At 59.9% G+C, this 13,940-nt stretch overlaps 1 protein-coding gene across 7 annotated transcripts in view; it reads left to right on the top strand.

Moving 5' to 3' along the window:
• Kif6 (kinesin family member 6) overlaps nt 1-11,817 on the top strand; it is a 319,165-nt gene extending 307,348 nt beyond the window's left edge. For 2 of the 7 annotated variants that reach the window (XM_087184483.1, XM_021259876.2), the window contains 3 exons: nt 4,200-4,289; nt 5,619-5,725; nt 9,503-11,395. In XM_087184483.1, the coding sequence (XP_087040609.1) occupies nt 4,200-4,289; nt 5,619-5,725; nt 9,503-9,519 (214 nt within the window). In that variant the 3' untranslated portion in view covers nt 9,520-11,395. Of the gene's footprint in view, nt 1-4,199; nt 4,290-5,618; nt 5,726-9,502 lie in introns of all 7 variants that reach the window. The other 5 variants (XM_021259875.2, XM_021259874.2, XM_087184484.1 and 2 more) reach the window with 4 other exon arrangements.
• The last annotated feature ends 2,123 nt before the right edge of the window (nt 11,818-13,940 follow it).

Here is a 13,940-nt window from a genome sequence, read left to right as displayed (position 1 = left end):
TGTCACTGGGGAATTGCTGATTAAAAGAACGAGATGCCACTGTATCGGGTGAGAACAACTGAAGTCCAGATCACTGACCACACCAAGTGCCAGTGAGGAGGTGCAGCAACAGGACCCTAATTATTGCCAGTGGAGATGAAAATGATATGGCCATGTTACAAGATGGTGGATCAGATTCTTACAAAGCTAAATACAGTCTCACTTCACGGCAGGCCAATCCAGCCCCTAGGTATTTATGCAAATAGGTTGAAAACTGACAGTCACACAAAAACCTAAACATGACTATTTATAGCAGCTTCATTAATAATTGCCCAAAACAAGAATCTACCAAGATGTCCTCCAAAAGGTAAATGGATAAATGACTGACTGTGGTATATCCATACAATGGAATATTACTTAGCAATGAAAAATGAGCTTCTGAGCCATGAAAAGATGTTAAGAAACCTTAAAAGCACACTACTTAGTGAAAGAAGCCTTTTTGAAATGGCTGCATACTACCTGATTCCAACCATGTGACCTTTCTGAAAAGGTGAAACTATGGCCTCAGTAAAAATATCAGTGGTTAGCACAGACTTATGGGGAGGGAAGAATGAACCCCAGGGACATTGAAATATTCTTTTTTTTGGTACCGGGGATGGAACTCAGGACCTTGCACTTACAAGGCAGGCAGCGGCACCACTGAGCTAAATCCCCAGCCCTTGAGACAAGTTCTAAGTCACTAAGTTGCCCAGACTGGGCTTGAATTTACTGGGCTCAAATTTGCTGTCCTCCTGCTTCAGCTCCTAGAATGCTGAGATCCCAGGCGTGCACCATCACCCCCAGCTAGTGACACTATGCTATTCAGATATTGTGCTGGTGGACAGATGGTATTATGCACTGTCCCGATCCATACGTCCCTGCAGCACCAGCAGTGAAGTCCTACATAAACAATGGACTTTAGTTCCCTATAATGTGTCAGTATTGGTTGTTGACTTTATCACTTAACGTCAGTGATGCCAGGTGTTACTCATAGGGGAAACAGGGAAGGGAGGAGGGCCTTTGAGAGCTCTGTATCTGCTCAGTTTCCTGTAAACTTAAAAGTAACCTACTAATTAAAAGCTAGGAAGGCGGTGTAACTAGGCAGCCTCGCACTCCATGGTAACAGGGGCATCCAGCCCGTGTCCTGCACCTGGCGAGGTCCCCTGTGCACCTGCCACCTCTGCAGATGCTGGAGTTGGATTTGCTACCTTGTCCCACACCCAGCCCTGCCCTGAGAGCCCCGGATGCACAGAGCGCATGGCCCAGCCCAGGCAAGAGGACGGAGCTGGCCCAGCCATTGCCACCAGCGCCGGAGAACAAGTGCCTGTCCACCCAGGGACTCTGAGCCCCATGCTCTTCCCAGCCTCATCTCTTGCACAGCTTCTGCCACTGGAAAGATCCTGCTCCACAAATAGGAAGGCCGAGCTCTGCTTTTGCTGAGAAGCGGGGTGGCCTGGGGTGTCAGGGACATCCCCATGAACATACTGCTAGACACGAGGCTCCAAGGGGGAATTTCCATAGGCTGCACTTGCCAGGAAACCCTTCAACTGGATTCAGATCCTGCGCCCAGAGCTCCTCCCCAGCCCCTTTTTGGTGGCTGAAGTGCTGTCCTGGAGGCACTGGGCCTGGGCGGAGATAACAGAGTGTCCTGAACCATGCTTTAGACACCCCAGCCGAGGGTGGTGAGCTCCCCAGCCCCTCCCCCCCATAGTTCGAATGCCAGGATTTGTGAGTGGGGAGGGTCCACTAGACAGCAGAGAGAAGCTCCCTGCTGGGGACTGGACAGGGAGCGGGCCGGGGGCTTTAGAACGGAGGCCATAGGAGCCCTCAAAGCCCCACCTGAGGAGGCAAGAGGAAGACAGGAAGGGAGTCTGTCACAGGCACCGCGGCATCTCAGCTCTGTGACAACCCACAGTGGCGGGCCAGCTGCTGCCGCTTCTCCATCCGCCAAGGCCACAGTCCTGGCTTCTCTTGCAGTCACAACATCCCTTGCCACTCACGGAGGGCCCTGGTGGGCTGTGAGCCACTGTGCAGTGCAAGTGCTGTCACTGTCCCCATCCCGTAGATGAGAAAACTCCAGTGCAGAAAGCTCAAGTAACTTGCTCAGGGTCTCCTACTACTTGGTGGTGAGACCAGGATTTGAACCCAGGCCTGTCAGAGGCTGGACCCTGCCCTCACTTCTGGTATCAGTGTGTTCAGCATTAGCAGCTGCCCTCTGGGGACACGGGTGCAGGAGGCTCAGTAGGAGCTGGCGTCTCCCGGCCCATCTGCTAGGACACTTCACACGGATGTGCGGCCCTCACAGCCTGGGCCCCTGCTTGCTCCCCACGTCCACACAGCCTGTCTGCCCCCAGGGGCAGGGTCATCACAGAGCCCACGGAGCCCCTCAGGGCAACCCTCTGAGGCCTGGATAGCTGGACTCCCAGCAGTGGCTCTCACCGCTGCAACGGACAAATGCTGAGCTCAACCCCCTCGAGTAAGGAAACCGAGGCCAGAAAAGGAATGAGATTTTTTAACTCTAAACTAATAACCAAGAGCTCACATTTAAACCGGACCTCAAGCTCCACAGCTAACGGCTCCTCCTCTCGCTGCCTCTCGGCCTCCCTCCTCTCAGCCCTTCTCTCTCCCCCGCCTTCGCCTTGTCTCCCCTGCTCCCCTGCCCACCTCTGTCCCCTTATCCCCTCACCTTGTGGCCCCATCCAGCCTTCCCTGTGAGCCAGGGCAGCCGTGTGCCGACTTGGTCCTGCAGCCTTGCGGTGCATTCCCAGCTGACCTAGACCTTCGCAGCTGTACCTGAGGCAGGACAGGAGAGGAGGGAAACCCTCTCTCCTCTCTCCAGACCTGCACCAGGAACCACCAGGAAGCCTGAGACTTGGTCCCTGTTCTCCAAAGAAAAGCGGGCAGAACCTGCCACCTTGTGGCGGGCTCCGGTCCTTCGGCAGCCTGTGCAGACCCAGTACAGAGAAGGGGCCTCCCTCTCCAAGGGTGAGGAGACAGTGCCCCGCTGCTAGGAGATGATTTCCTCTCCTGTTTATTTGACCCACAGCCCTGAGCCCAGAGTCTGGCCGAGATGGGAGAGGGCAGAAGGCTGGACCTGGGCCAGGAGCTGTGTGTTGTTTTGTTTTGTTTTGTTTTTCCGGTACCGGGGATCGAACTCAGGACCTTGCACTTGCCAGGCAGGCAGGAGCGGTTCTTACATGGGGACAGAATGTTGTCGCCTGTGGAGCAGACTTGGCAAAGCCAGCTCAGCGGAGCCCCCTCTCAGCCTGGCCTGAGTGTCCCCAGCTGTGAAAGGACGTCTTGCAGGCGGTCCCCTAGGCCTCTTCCGGCTCTGACCGTGTCCTGAGCGGTGCCCAAGCACCTTGGCCTAGGGCACAGACCCCGGAGCCTCACGGCTGTCACAGGCATCAGCTGCACCGCTGAGCAGATTCTCTCCACACCTCCGGCTCCCCTCGGGCCCGGGGACGACGACATCCCCTTCCTACCACGGAGAGGACTGGTGCTCGGCGCTGGCACGTGGACAGTGACCGTGGAAGACAGCTGTGACCACTGTCGTTTGTTTCTCAACTTCTGCAGCCAGCACTTAGCTCCACAGCAGAGGTCGTGTAAACGGCCCGAGGGGGATGCTGGGCCCCTAGCTCTGCCTGCCCGCTGCTGTCACTGAACGCCAGAGACCCGGCAGCTCGTTGGTTTTCAGCAAACGTTTCTTTGCCACAGTCCTTGAGGCTGGAAGTCCAAGATCAGGGTGCTGGCAGATCCGCAGTCTGTGAAGGCCCTTGTTTTCTCCCGCATCCTCACCTGGCGGGAGAGGCAGGGAGCTCTCTGCCTTCGTAGGACCACTAGTCCCCTCCCGCAGGCTTTGTCCTCGTGGCCTAATCACCCCTGGAAGTCCTCCTCACACCGTCACCTTGGGGGCCTACAGCACAGCCGACTCAGTTCCTCGTGACACTCCCTGCCTGGGTTTGGACACCTCCTTCCTGCTGTGTCCGGACAGACAGACAACAGACAGACCTAGCGCTCTGGTTCTCTTCCTCTTCTTAGAAGGACGCTAATAACATCACGAGAGCCCCGCCTCTAACTACTGTTACACTGGGGCTTAGGACTGCAACATGTGAGTTTATGAAGCCTGAGTCTCTCTTCTCCAAACCTCCTCAGCCTGGTGCTCATCTCTGTCTTTGCAGGGACCTGACCGGCAGGAACACCCCGCCCACACCGTGCCCCAGCCCAGTCGGCCGGGAACAGTGCAGCCCCAGCACGCGGCCGGAGGTCAGGTCTGTGTCTTCCCCGCCCTCTCCAGGCTGTGTCAGCCCCTGCCTCACAGAGGGGGCCTGGAGTCACCCAGCTGCTGCCCCCAGGACCCGAGGTGTCCGGTCCAGTCACCACATAGGCAGCCCAAGGCCAGCCTTGCCCTGATCCGTGGGAACCCTGGAATCTCACAGTCCCACCTGCCGACCACACACCTGGGCATCTTCTCCTGGGCCCTGGGGCCTTGGGCTTGCATAGTTACCCCAATGGTCCCACGGGCCACCAGCCCCTCTGCAGATGCCCCAGAGCCTGAACCCACCTGCTTCAGACTGAGCAGAGTTGCTCAGGCCTCTTGCCAGGGTGTTCTTTGTGCCCTCAGGCTGGAATCACCCACTCGCCTGCTCACCCTCAGACTCCCCTTCTAGAGCTGCTCACACCCAGCCCAGGAGTGCACGGTGCTGAGCTGCCCACACCAAAAGACTTGTGAGGGCTGAAGGCACAGCCTCTGCCCAGAGCAGCACCAGAAAGGAGGGAGGGAGGGGGAATTGCTTGTGCTTCAAAGGAGGAGCAGGCCGTCGCCACTGCCTGCTGTGTGGGCCACAGGAGTGAGGCTGGAGGACTGGCAAAGCCAGGGAGCACCCTGCTCTGAGCTGTCTTTTGGGGGCAGGCGCGAGGCTACAGAGGCAGCAGAGGGTGCATGCATCCTCCCTCCCGACCGGAACTTCCTGTGAGCCCACGCAACACTTCTGCTAGCGAATCTCATTGGCCACGTGGAGCTGCAAGGGAATCTGGGAGACTTGGGATTTTTAGTTGCAGCAACTTAGCTGAATGTGGTTCTGTTTAGGAGAGATGGGGCAATAGTTATCTCTGCCTTGGGAGCAGCTAGCTCAGCCATGATGGGGGAGGCATACATTTGGGGGAGACATCCTAAAATCACATGTAAGTTGGGGCCAAAAAGAGAAATGGGTAAAATGAGGGTGATTTGGAAAAGACCAGGATTGGTAGGGGAGAGAGTGGTCCAGGGCGAAGGGACAGCTACGGCAAAGGACCTGAGACTTGACATAGTTGAGGAACAGAAAGGTCCGGTTAGAACACACAGGACCTGGGAGGTCAGAGGACAGAGTTTGGGTTTTATTTAAGAGTGATGCAGAGAGTTAAAGTCAGGAGTGCCAGGCCCCAACGTGCATGAGAAAAGGGTTGGTGTGGCTGTGACGGAGATGGGAGGGAGGGGCAAGGAGCCAGCTGTGTAGTGTCGCAAGGCTTCCTGGCTGAGATGGTCACCACCCGGAAATGCACTCTGGAAGCGTGAGCCCGGTCACAAGCTGTAGTAAAGTGTGGCGTGTGCTTGTCCCCAGCATCTCTGAGAGGCCGACGTCGTCCATCCCTCTCACCGGAGACAGCCAGACAGACTCCGACATCCTGGCGTTCATCAGGGCCAGACAGAGCATTCTGCAGAGGAAATGTAAGTGCACCCACCTGCAGCTCCATGAGGCCAGGGCTTCCGCTCTGCTCGCCAGCACTTGAAGGAAGGGAGGGGTCAGACCCACAGCAGGCAGAAGGCAACGGAACTGACTGTGGCCACCTCAAATGGGCCAGGCCTCAGCTTCCCCTGGGGACAGGGTCAGAAGCGCTAAGATGGCCTTGGGTGGCGGCCTGGGTGGTCCTCCTGCGCTTGCCAGAGTGCTGTCCCTCTGCCGGGCCTCCGGCCCTTCGTGTCCTATGTCCCTGAAGGCCTTGTCCAGACAGGAAGGGGCTGCTTGATGGTTGGTGATCTGTTGCCTCCCTGGCTACAGACCCCCTGTTGCCTGGAGTGTGGGCAGAACCACTGGAGGCCCAGCCTGTGAGCCCGTGTCAGTCACAGAGGAGCCGCAGGAAGAGAGGAAGCTCCTTCCCAGCCTTCGTCAATGGCCTGTCCCTTCCTCTTGGCAGCTCTTGGCCGTCTGTGGGCAGCCTCTTCTGCCTTCCGTCCCCCAGTCACCAAAAGGGACAGGCCCAGGCCCCTACCCCAGCCCCGCATTGAGCTCAGCACGGCCTTCCGGGCGAGGAGGTGCCCTTCCTTCCAGTGTGTGTCTTAGTTCACTCCGCATCACTGTAATGAAGCCCCCGAGGCTGAGAACTTAATAAGAAAAGAGGTTTATTAGGTCATAGTTCCCGGGGTGTAAGGGCAGGGTGCCGGCATCAGCCCTGCTCTAGTAAGGACGCGGTGGTGCCTGGGAGGAAGAGGGAGGATCCTGGAGAGAGGTCAGTGGTCTGGGTGGCTCTTACAGCGGCTCGCTCTCATAAGAGCTGGCTCAGGTCCCAGAGGGCAACTCTAGCCGACTCTGAGGCCCAGCTCAGTGGCCTGAAGATGCCCCTCTCGAGCCTCTGCCAGCATGGCCAGGCTGAGCCGAGCCCTGCATATGCGCCCTGCAGGGCAGACGCCACTCTCTGTCTGATCTAGTGGGGCACTTGAGGTAGGAGTGGCTTGCGGATCACATGGCTGAGCCCTGGGGGAGCATCCATGCCCAGACCACAGGAGCAGCTACACCCTCCCTCGTTCACCAGGCCCCTGCCTCTGCTCTCTGACACCTCGACCTCTCCTTGGTTTCCTGGTCTAAAAAGAGAGGAAAGAAAGCTAGATTTGGTGACCTCCAAATCTTCAAATGATCCACATCAGACACTGAACGACAGCGGACAGGCAGTCAGTCAACAAATGCTGGATTTATTGGGCACCTCCTCTATGCCAGGCACCACTATTCATGCTGGGGCTGCAACAGAGAACAAGACAGCCGTGCCTGGATCCTGGCAGCCACATAGGCAGGGCAGGTACAGTGGGAACCTGCTCAGGAGCCAGGACCCAGGCACCAGAGTCTGCCTGGTGCTTTAGGAAGCTCGCCCTGGCTGTCACACATGGTGTAGGTGGCCCTGGAGAGTGCAGGCCAGGGACAGGTGACGGCTAGATGGGGGCCAGGGAGGGCTTGAGGGCCTGGGCGCCCCCCCCAGTCAGCTGAGTGAGAGGTACCACGGAAAATCCAGGGCCAGGTGCCTCCTGGGCTGCAGGTCTGAGTCGCTGAGAGGATGGGGGGCCCTCTCCGGACCTAAGAAAGGCAAGGAGGGGCAGTGTCATGGGGACGGAGGGCTCTGGTGGCCCCTGCCACCCAAGGGGAGGCGTTGAGCAGACGGGATGGGGGACGAGCCCCACACGCAGAGCCAGGATCAAGGGAAAGGGGGGCCGTCAGGTCTTGGGGGACAGGTTCCTGGGGAGCACCGACACACAGCAGTGGAGAGGACACCGAGATGCCGAGAAGGTCCCTCAGGGGACTGCAGGGGCAGCAGGCAAGTGCGTGCGTGCGGCTCAGCGGGTCTGCAGAAGAACTGGCTCCCGGGAGAGTCCATTGTGGTGGGAAGGTGGTCAAGGCAGGCAGGATGGCAACCACTGCCCCTTCTGTGTGTCCTGGTGGTCATGGACCAGCACCGCTGTAGGCAGCAGCCCTGTGTGCTGAGGGCAGTATACAGGGAAACTGGGGCAGGGAGCAGGCAGCTGTCTAGGAGGTCAGCTTCATGCAGGGGCAGAGAGAGGAGCTGGGGCCAAAGGGAAGCAGGGGGCCGGAGAGGCGCTGAGCCACACTGCCTTGGGAAGTGGCAGCGACCAAGGTGCCCCCACTCCGCTGGGGGAGTTTTCCTCTCGGCTCAGGAGAAGGGACCATGATGGGCAGGGCCGGGTGTGGCCTCCACACTCCCTGCAGCTGGGAGCTGTGCTCTCCGGGAAGTAATTCCTCAAAATGCTCCAAAGTCCCAGGACCCCATTTTTGTTTTTGTTTTGTTTTTCTGTTTGTTTGTTTTTTCTGGTTTTTTGAGACAGGGTCTGGCTTTGTAGTTCAGGCTGGGCCTGAACTCACTGTGTAGCCCAGGCCGCCCTCTAACTCAGTAATCCTCCTGCCTCAGCCTCCCGAGTGCAGGGATCACAGGCGTGCCCCACCACACCTAGCGTTCCATTTTTGTTCCTAAAGGAAAAAAAATAATCCAGGTTTCCTAGTGACCATGGCCCCACAAAGGAAGCCACAGATGGGTGATGAGGGGTCCCCCTCTTGTGGGCTGGAGCCCAAGGGCCAGCAGGCTTGGCCTCTCCAGACACAAGGCCACCTCTGAGCACGGTCCCCTTGCCCAGCTGCCCTGAGAGGCAGGCACAGGCTGCAGGCACCACCGTCTCTGCCAAAGCAATCAGCCCTCCCCCCGGGTCGCGCTCAGCTCAGGTCCCTACGTCCCAGAGGGCCAGGATGAGCTGACTTGATTTAGGATTCGGGAAACTCCCAGGACACGTAAATCCCAGCCAGGGGCGCGTGTGGACAGGTCTGTGTCCTGGGCACCGGGCCTTCGTCCTCCTGGGGTTAAACCTGCTGCTTCCGATGGCCATGGTGAGTTCACCTGTGAGGAAATGAGGTTAAGGGCTGTCTGAAGTGCCCTCCAATCCCCTCACGTCTGGTTTAGAAGTATTTCCGCCGGAAGGAGCCTCAGCACCGCCACACACCCTGCAAGTCCCCTCGTCAGAGAGGTGGCAGCAGGAGCCCCACGGAGCTTCCCAGCCTCTGCGGAACCCCCTCAGGACGGGAGGGAGGGGGCGCCACTGAGTGTCCTTGGCCAGGTAGCCACCGTGGGCCTCCCTCGAGGTGTCCGTGGGGGGCGGAGTCAGCCCTTGCCCATAGGGGAGCCCCGCATCCGGGGATGATGCCGTCAGAGTCTCACTGGTGGCAAGGCCCAGGGAGCTGCTGGCCAGGAAGGTGACCGCTGCACCAGGACCTGTGACTGTTAATGCCAGTGTCAGCTAGCCTTGCCCCAGGCTGCTTGTCACCAATGCAGGGGGACGTCAGACCTCAGGGTGATGGGCAGCCACACGGCCAGGGTTCCCCAGTCCTGTCCCTAGTGGTCTCTCAGTCACACCATGGGTTGGGACTGTCCTGGCTGGAATTCAAGGACCGTGGTTCTCGGTCCAGAGCCCAGCACAGGAAAGCACAGCATGGGGTCCCGAGGCACCACCCAGAGGTGTCAGCTCTAGAGAGAGCCGGGCTGGAACGAGTGGATCCCCGCCCAGAGAGAGCAAACTTGCAAAGGACGAAGGAGGCAGAGCCTGGGGGTACATGTGGCCCTGGGGGCGGGACACACCAGAGGACAGAGGATGTGGCCAGCAGCCACCTCCTTCCCTTCGTCCCGGGTAGTCAGTGCCCTCAGGCACAGCCTAACCAGCAGCACTGTCTCCTTTCAGGCCTGGGGAGCAACTGACTTTCCGATGAGAGGTGAGAGTCTAGCCACCGTGCTGCCGTGGAGAGCAAAGGCCCTGCCCCTCACTTGGGACTTTGGAAGTGACCTGGGAGCGCTGGGAGCAGCTGGTGAATTTGAATCTGGGGGAGCAGCCTCCTGCCAATGGAGTGGTCCGTCCTTCCTGTGGCTGCGGGAGCTGCTGGCCAGGCCAGGTGGTGCCAGGAGCTGGGGCGGGAGGAGCTTCAGCTCACTGTTTCGGTGCTGTTCCGTGTACATAGCGAGCAGCCTCAGAATGCAGTGCGGGCTAACGATTGGGGTCTTCACCATTTACCTGCCCCTGCCCGCCACCCCCTGGTGGAGGAGCCCAAGAGGCACTGTGCCAGGTAGGGCAGGACTTCAGAGCCCTGCCAGGCGGCCACAAGGGGCATTGTGAGGGCCTCGCCCGATCTCCCAGCCCAACCTCCACGGTCACCCTCTGCCTGGATGACCTGCAGCAGCTCTGAGCCAGCTGTGTCCCCGAAGCCAGGCACCCTGTGGACACCGCAGCAGCAGAGGACAGCGGGCAGCTCCCGAGAGCTGTGCAGAGAGGGTAGGGTGGCACCTCAGGCCTCAACTTCTCCCCAACCACTCAGGGCTCTGCCTGGCAGCAGCCCAGCACCTGCCCACAGGGAAACAGAGCCGCAGGCACTGGCTCGGCAACTTGGGGACTCGGGTCCCGAGGGTGGGCACTAGGCCTCCAGGAGGCTTTGGACAGCTGCTGCAGGCATGGGGTCCCCTGGGAGCAGTTGGGGTGGGTCGTGGAGGGTGGAGAAGGGTGGCCCTGAATATGAGGGCAGCTGAATAAAGGCGCTTGTGCAGTGGTCCCCGTGTCTGCCCTGTATCACAGGACCTGGGGCCCCCAGAGGCAGAGTGAGTAGCATGGTACAGTTTGGTTTTTTCCTATTTAGGACTAGGTAAAAGGATCATGCAGGAGAAGATGAAATCTTACCGTCTCAAAGCTAGGCAGGCCCAGCGAGCTCCTCTAATCCACAGCCCAGCACCCCAGTTTATATGACAGGCGAGCTGGAGCAGAGGGGACACCTGGTTGCTGTTTCTAGCTGGACAGTGGCTGATGTCCCCTCCCCAGGGGCTGCTCCCGACAACCCAGCTGGAGTAGCCCCAGCCACTCTGTCCATGTTCCTTTTTTCTTCATCTCTACCTGGCATCTCTTTCTCTTCCTCCTGTCTTTATAATGCAGCCACCTCCATAGGACTGAAAGCGCATGACAACAGCAATTGCTTGTCTTGGTCACAGCCATGTCCCCAGCATAGAGCCCCTCAATTCAGGAGCAGCAGAGCCAGGCCCAGATGTGCTTCTAGGCCAGGGTCACTCCCTGGATTCCCTCGCACAGGGATTGTGACCTGTGTGGGGGGGGGAGGGGGGGAATCCGGCCCCTCACAGTTCTGTGGCACACAGTAGGTCCTCAGGAAGGTGTGTAAACCAAGAAGACCAGTCAGACCCCCGACACCCTGACTCTGGAGGCTCCCCAGATGCACACACATGTGTTCACATGCACACAAACTGAGGGGCCCTGCCCCTCACAGCTCTGTGCACACAGTAGGTCCTCAGGAGAGTATATGGACAGGGAGACCAGTCAGACCCCAAAAGCCAGATTCTGGAGGCTCCCCAAATATGCATATGTGTGTGCACACTTGCACACACACTCAGGGGTGCAGAATGTGCCAGAGCCCCTTGTGAAATGGCACCTGTGTTCCTGGGATGCCCTGGTGCCCTCGGCCCTCTGGAGCCAGCTGCTCCGGTGACCTTGGATCTCCCCAAGACGTTAGCTGCTGGATCGGGGTCCAATCCACAGAGACGTGTGGTGTGGCCCCATGCAGTGCAGAGCCAGCCTCCTGGACCAGTGACTGAGGAGGGAGAGGAAGTGGAGATCAGGAAAGGGGGACAGCATCCCACTGGGGTCAGGCACTGCCCACGGCAGTCACCTCCTCACCAAGCTCCCTGACTGCTGCCTTTCCTTCCTGTTCCTCTCCCTCCACCCCTGCAGGGTGTCCTGGGGGCTCTTCCTGGCTAAAGGCGCCTGCTGTGTCCAGATCTGTTCTATGGATTCGGACGTAGCAAAGGCGTGTGTTTCACGAGCAGTGTGGAGCTCTCAAAATCAGGCTCCAAGGCTGGGGAGAATGGGAACAAACGGCCCCCATTCAGCCAGAACCCCCTTAACCGTGCTGCAGATCGGAGCTCAGGGAAAGGGCTCCCGTGAGGGAGGAATCCTGCTCCTTCCCAGCACACGCACGCACAAACCTGCACGCACATGCACGCTCACGCTCCCCTCTCCCGGAGCCCGCCCGGAGCCCGTGTCCTCACCGCTCTCACAGCAGGTTGGGCCTCTCTCAGCTCTCTGGTCCCGAGGGCGGTAAAGACCCGTACAAGTGCACCGCCCCACTGCACCCCGACACCCCGCCGTCACTGGGGAGCCCTGCCCAGGACTCGCTGCTTCAGCCCCTGGGCTGTGACCAGGCGGCTGTGTGTGGACGGCAGGGTCTGCAGCTGAGCTCCTTCTGCTGCCTGTCCTTCCCCTGACGAAGCGGACCGGGCCGGCAGCCTTATTTACCCTCTCCGTCCCAGTGGGAAGGTCCCTCCCTCCGTGCAACCCTGTGTACTGAGTGGGCCTCGAGCGGAGGCCTAGCCCGTCCTCCCCGTCTCCGGCCCCTCCAGATGGATGAGGTCCGGCCGCACTCTGTTTACTCTGTGTTCTCTGCCCATCGTGCGTGACATTGATCTCAGGTTTTGTTTTTCTTCTTTTTCCTCCCATCTCCCTATTAGTTCAGCCTCAGAAAGCCCCTTATCACCTCCGGATGTCAGGCCATTGGGCCTCCCTGGCCAAATAGATTCCCCATTAATTGATTTTGCCCTCCCTCCCCCAGGGAAGCACAAGTGGGCTCTGCCCATTAGCAGCAGTAATTCCTGGAAGGGACCATAAATCACACTGTGTCCCCGAGGGGTGACGTGGGGGGGGGGGGGCTCGCATCCCTCAGGGTCCACACCAGCCAGAGGGGCCAGGTCCCAGCACACGGGGACACTCAGTGGGCTGACATCTCCCCGACCCCATACCGCGTGGCCGTTTCTCTGGTTGTTGGGGCCGCAGGGTCCCCCCGACACCGGACGTGCTCCTGAGAAAGATGCTCTCCTGCACCCCAGCCAGGTTCAGCCTTGCTGGGCTCTGGGGGCTTGGAGAAGCCTGAGGGTGAGGGACAGGGCAGAGGAGAGCGCGGGAGCACCAGGCCGGGAGAAGGAGCCGCCAGGAAGGGCAGGAGGCCTGCACGCTGACTGCCCGGCGGCGCACGGTTTCTGCACAGCTGGTGCCAGCACACGGTGGGGCCTCAGTACATCGTCTGTACCTGAGTGGAGAGCTCTGCCCACACGAACCCGGAGCTGCTTCCGTCAGGACTGGAAGGAGGCGGGAGGGAGGGCACCGAGGGGCCGCTTCGGCCCTTTCTCTCCCCAGCCCGCCACCGGCGCCCCTCTGCTCCGGCCCACACCCCATTCTCCCTTCATCTCCTCCACCTTGGGACGGCCCTCATCAGCTTGGATGGGTCCAGCCCCTGGAGGACGCTCGGTGCTGGAGAGGCTGCCTGGGGCCGCTGCAGTCCTCGGCACCGGTGGCTGGACTTTGTCCGTGACCCGGAGGACTCTGGCCCTTGCGCTTCTCCAGGGCAGTCAAGGGGTCGATGGCCACACGGCCTTCAGGAGACCCCAGCCCTGCCCACTCCCACCTGGAGGCAGTGGGACTGGGGGGGTGGTGGCAGCGCTCTGCTGGGCCCGTCTCTGCAGGACTCAAGGGAAGACTGAGGAGGGTGAGCTGCCTGGCCCAAGTGCTTTCTCATCCGCCAGGACGAGCCCTGTCCCTGCACAGCCCTGTCCCTCCAGCGCCTGAGCCTGGGCTTCTCCAGGACACCGCACAGCCCTGCAGGACTCCACAGAAGACAGCCTGGCCCGACAGGCACCCGGGAGAGGGCCATGGCCAGACCCCAGCGGATGGGCGGCTTCCTCCTCGGCTCAGGGATGCTCCGGCCACGATGCTGCTGGGGTGGGTGGTTCCCAAGCCCTGGCTGCTCAGAGCTTCCTACAGCAGCTTCTCCACTGTGTGAGGGCTGCGGCTGTTCCTGTCCCTTCGCTCAAACCAGCCCCGAGGGGATTAAAACCTCGGTGACCACTGGGAAGGGACAGAACACCCGACAGCGACAGCGGCCTAACACGCAGCTCGGGTTTAACACAGGAGGAATCTCGAGGCAGCGAGTGCAGGAGTCAGCTGGGGTCTCAGCCTCGCCCTGCTCTCGTGGGCGTCTCCCTGGTGGACGCAAGGGGCCTGGCCAGTGCAGCCTGCACAGGGGCGGGAAAGCGAGGCCGGCAGCAGCTGTGTCCAAAGCCCCACGGCAGACCCTGCC

The sequence above is a fragment of the Heterocephalus glaber genome, unplaced genomic scaffold (genome assembly GCF_053883595.1).
Source record: "Heterocephalus glaber isolate CG9 unplaced genomic scaffold, H.glaber_assembly_v1.0 deba00001497, whole genome shotgun sequence".
Taxonomy (NCBI): Eukaryota; Metazoa; Chordata; class Mammalia; order Rodentia; family Bathyergidae; genus Heterocephalus; species Heterocephalus glaber.
The sequence above is the reverse complement of the archived record's forward strand: the minus strand, read 5'-3'. Positions and strand labels throughout refer to the sequence as shown.